General features: G+C 34.6%; 1 protein-coding gene across 2 annotated transcripts in view; it reads right to left on the bottom strand.

Moving 5' to 3' along the window:
• The window catches only part of GlyRS (glycine--tRNA ligase), a 24,337-nt gene that overhangs the window by 17,794 nt on the left and 1,543 nt on the right, over window positions 1-5,000 (bottom strand). For both annotated transcript variants that reach the window (XM_043000925.2, XM_043000927.2), the window contains exons 2-5: window positions 1,229-1,315; window positions 930-1,053; window positions 517-692; window positions 226-366 (exon numbers count right to left, since the gene is read on the bottom strand). In XM_043000925.2, coding sequence (XP_042856859.1) covers window positions 226-366; window positions 517-692; window positions 930-1,053; window positions 1,229-1,315 — 528 coding nt within the window. The remainder of the gene's footprint in view (window positions 1-225; window positions 367-516; window positions 693-929; window positions 1,054-1,228; window positions 1,316-5,000) is intronic.

Here is a 5,000-nt window from a genome sequence, read left to right as displayed (position 1 = left end):
TTGAACACCTGTACCACAAGCATTCTCAAAATTCAAGATTTGTCAGCACACATTCTTAATGTTCCCTCTTTTTCCCATTTAGACTAATGTTCTTCTGTAAAGTCACAATGTTTGCTGTGACAAATGCCCAGGCAGCTTTAGCCTCTTTCACTATCTTTTGATTTTTATTTACAATCAGCCAAATCAGGACGTTCACTTTTACCCCATCCTGAATACCATCCGTACCATAGTCATGCCATCAAGTAAAGTAATTTTTCTTTCAATGCCCTCTTTCTCCTCTTGAGATGTTTTCTTATCACTCTTTATCTTCTCAAAATGTTGCTTGATGAGGTGATCAAGACGGAAACATTCTCCTGTTGACACATCCTAAAAGGGGGTAGCTGTCATTATTATTTCTTAAAAGTTAAACACTCTGAACTCTCCAATTTCAAATCTATCATAATTCATGACCGATATAGGGTTTGCAACAAATTCTGTCAAAACAAAAAACATTTACAAATAACAGAATATTCTTACCTTGACCATGTAATCAGCAAATTTGTCAACATGACCTGAAGCCTTTAAAACCGGTTCAGGAGTTAGGATGGAACAATTGACCTTCAGCATGCGTTCTTGAATGACAAAGTGCTTATGCCATTCTCCCATCATATTATCTACTAAGTCACACCCCATGGGTCCAAAATCATACTGGCCTGCAAAAGTTGAATAACTATTACAATGGAAATTCTCTTGGTATGAAAAACTTTCCATCCTATTTTTAGAGTAAAATGATATAAACACCATATTACATGTATCAATTTTACTCCAAGTACCTGAAACAAGATCTAATTTACCTACAACTTTCTATATAGACTTTACTATAAATGATGTTAGTTTTGTGATTTTGAAGATCTGATTCAAAATAAAAAATATAAAGACAGAGGACTCACCAGTGATGCCACCATAAATTGCAAAGGAATTATCATAGAAGAAACGGCGTTTGATAAGGTCATTCATCTTGGCACGATCAAAGGTGTCTGGTGGACTTAGCTTCAGAATTGTGTCCTCCAGCTCCTAAAACAAAAAATAACAAAACATACCCATATAGGTTATTTCATTGCAAATGGGATTAACATTTTTTGACAAATTAAATACAAGACTGATGCTTAACCTTATATCAACAATCATAGATGAATATATTAGCCTTCCAGATTATAGGAGATGCAAATTACAGCATCAAAGAGATTACCTTCTTTCTGGCTTTCAGCTCCTGAACCTCCCGTTTGATATCAATTTCAGTTGCTCCATCAGCCTTCATCTTCCTTACTTTGTCCCCCTGAAATGGTAAAAGCATGTTAAGATTGGCAAGCTGAAAAATGTAAAGACAAAAAAAATCTTCCCTGAAAATTATACAAATGAATAAATAAAATAATTAGTTGAACGTTACATTATATAAATGACGCAATCACAAACATCTTTCCCTATCTACCACTAAATTCTATTGAAGTAAGAAAGGTATTTATATAATTTCTTTCTGAAAATAGTATTGTGTCAAAGTAAATTGCCTATTTCACTATATAAAGAAAAATTTATAAAATTTACATCATATCATACAGTCTATTATACAGTTTATGCCTTTATGAAAAAAAGAATTAAGCATATATTTCCATTATCATAACAAAAGTACCATATTTCATACTTATTTACATTATTTTATTGCTCTTTGCAGTATTTCTTCCCTTTTTTTGCAACTTAAATACAAAGATTTACAAAAAAAATTGTAACAAACCACATGTTTTAAATTTGGCAGATATTCAACATTTTTTGTGATTTTTGCCCTACCTCCAAAAATCTGATAACCTAATTTACTACAGGTCCCCTCTGTCTACTGGATGGGGAGGAAAAGAGGGGTTGCTAACATGGTAAATAAAGATTTGTGATGCAAATAAATATCAGATTCATTCAGACTGCACAAAACACACAATCTTACATATGAATCTTGTCTGTGTAAATCATGTTAGCCATAAATATAAAAATCACCTAATCTAATAACTAATAATAACAGTCAGTATTCACAAAAGATTTGTAAATTTTCCTTGAAGAAACAAAGGACTGCCCCCCCCAAAAAAAAAGTTTTACTTCAAGATCACTCTACAATTTGTCTAGGACTGTCCTTGACACTACCACTTTCATCGTAATACATTTTGTGATAATAATTAATTGTAATAATATAATCAATCATGATTATATCACTGCACATATAATTTCTTTTATATACCTAAATGTGGTATGTTTTATCACAGCTGTGATTGCATCAGCCGGGTATCGAGTGGCCACACTTATATTTCTCAAATTGAATATTGCTGTTAAAATGGAGGCATTGTAATCAATGTTTGACAAAAAAAGGATCCCCATGTTTTCCTTATCTTCAACATATGTAAAACTGAGTGGTACCACTAACCCTAACATAACCATTCATTCAAATTTTACATCTCTTGTTATTTTTCTCGGTTAGCAATATTCTACTACATAGATAAGTTGGGCTTCGTGGCAACCCTCTTCTATTTTCCCAGTTTCACAAAACGAAATTGTTAAAGTTGTTTTAAATGTAATATCTATATATGTATATTCTATCTATATATGTATATTCTGTTTGGTATATTGTAAGAGTACCACCACATTACTAAATACCATGATAGTGGTTTCAATTGATTCTTCTTACCCTCAATTACTCAATACATAGTAAACATAATCCACAAATCACAAAAAACAATTTGAGGGCTTTAAGTTTCTATGTAGGTGACAACCAAATGAGAAATACCCTTAAATTGACAGACCAATCATAATGGATTCATATACATTCTTGTTAATAAATACACAAGCTCAAATTTTCAGCTAGTCTAGAGCTGGATATCGCATAGTAAAGACATGTTTGCAGTTCAGGTACAGGGCTGAAGATGCTGGATACCCATTGACGATGTACTCAAAAGATTTGTCACCAAATAAGGAACCTGTCCAAGTTCTATCTTGCCAGGATAGACATGAAGGATGTTTGTTGACTTTTCACCATAACCCCATTAGGCACACAAACAACCGCAATCACTGTGCAAAAGATAGGTAGGACATGTAGTTGAGTAAACTGTAAAGAGACCACATCTTTACCTTCTCATTTTACAGTAGACAGAAATATGGTGCAACTAAGGTACATTTGAGGAATATAACAATCTAATTTATTCATATATTACCCTGCAATATCTATGATCTACTTCAAGCCCTCCAACAGTATTGGGGCCCAAATTGTGGGGTATTGGGGGGAATCTTGGATTATACCCACTATGAATGAGGAATGAGTAGTAGAGTTATAGGTCATGGTACTTAGATTGATTGATTATTGAAAATTATCTACCTGTCAACAGCTTGGTCTTCAGTAGGCATGGTACTTAGAACCACTGCAGTATTCTGAAAATTCACCATCTGTTTTGGCCATTGTTATCCACCACTAGCCTTATCAAATAAATATTTTTCGGCTTGCCTTGTGTGACCAAATTTTAAGATAGTCTTTGCACTTGAGAGGCACTTTTTGCCATCATCAACTTTGGCCAATTCATAGACAAAACTCAGGGATCAGTAATTTATGTGAGGAGTCACAGACAAAACTGCAGTGTCTGACTTTCTTTTTCCCAATAGTAGGGGAGGGCATGAAGTAGATCAGGAAAATTGCAGGGTAAAATATGAAATCCAGACATATTTTGTATGCAAAATCTTAACCCAATTATCTACCTAACTTTGCCTAGTTTTGAAGTTAGTCCTAGCCAAGGAAGGTCTTTGCCCCCCCCCCCCCTCCTACTTTAACCCATTCACACTGGGACATATTTTTGCCTACTCCAGCTAAAGCCAGGAAGATAAAAAACGCGCAATGCTTCGTGCTGGGGTGTTTTCTCGCTACGCAGGGCCACTCTGATCCTCTCAGAGTGTTTTTCACCCACCCTATTTTTATGGTTTTCATGAATGCATCTACAATGTAAAAGCACATAAAAATATTGCCTAACTCAGAGGAGTTATTTTAGTCAAAAAACATGCTAGAGTAACCTTTTTAGTTTTATTCTATTGAACTTTGCCTATATTCTTCACTTCTATGAGAAAATACCAAAGGAAAGTGGAAGCAATCTCTTAGTGGGGCATCAAAAAACATGTTTTATACTTATTTTTTTTAAACGAAAACGAAAAGAACAATATGAATAATCATACATGTATATAAGAGTATGTACATGTACCTCATTACGTGAAATGACATGACATCATGGGTAATCATTAGTAAATTTTCACATTATTTCATTTCTTGGCCAAATACATTTGATTTTACAACAGTTTTTTGACTCAGATATTTTTATTCAACCAATCAAGACACAGAAATTACCATGATGTCATCAATATCACGTAGTATTCTGTGAAGTCATATTTTTTAAACATTATATCTCATTTTATGACATTCTTACACCTAAGCTAAAGTGACAGTCTAAGAAATTATGTAAAACAATTATATTTAAGAACAATCTAGCGGTCTATTACTGATGTTTCAGCACACATTGCCCCGTCGGGACTCGGCCAGAAAATGCACCCTGTCTTAGGGCGTCACCCAGGTCCGGGGATATTTTTCGGGTTAAGGCACTTCGTACTACCTGTTGCTACTTCGGGGCATATTTCTTATGCAAAATCCCAACTCAATTACCTATCTAACTTTGCCTAGTTTTGAAGTTAGCCTTTGCCAAAGGGGGGTACATCCCCCTGTGGACCTCCCCTATTCAGGACACTTTGTGATACTTATGATACATAATTAATTTTGTTGATGAAAATGCCGCTACCCACCACAAATAACCTTCACACTGCGCCATGATGACAGCAACAGAAACTTCGTCTCACATGTTCCTCAGAAATACGAAACTAGGACCGATAATGACATGACCACTCAATAGTGGGCACTCTATATTTATACAGTAAACAATGGGGAATATTGCGCCATC

Source organism: Penaeus japonicus, unplaced genomic scaffold, assembly GCF_977035675.1.
Source record: "Penaeus japonicus unplaced genomic scaffold, GWHDUDI00000001_assembly GWHDUDI00000021, whole genome shotgun sequence".
Classification (NCBI taxonomy): Eukaryota; Metazoa; Arthropoda; class Malacostraca; order Decapoda; family Penaeidae; genus Penaeus; species Penaeus japonicus.
This window is presented reverse-complemented; position numbering and strand designations above follow the sequence as displayed.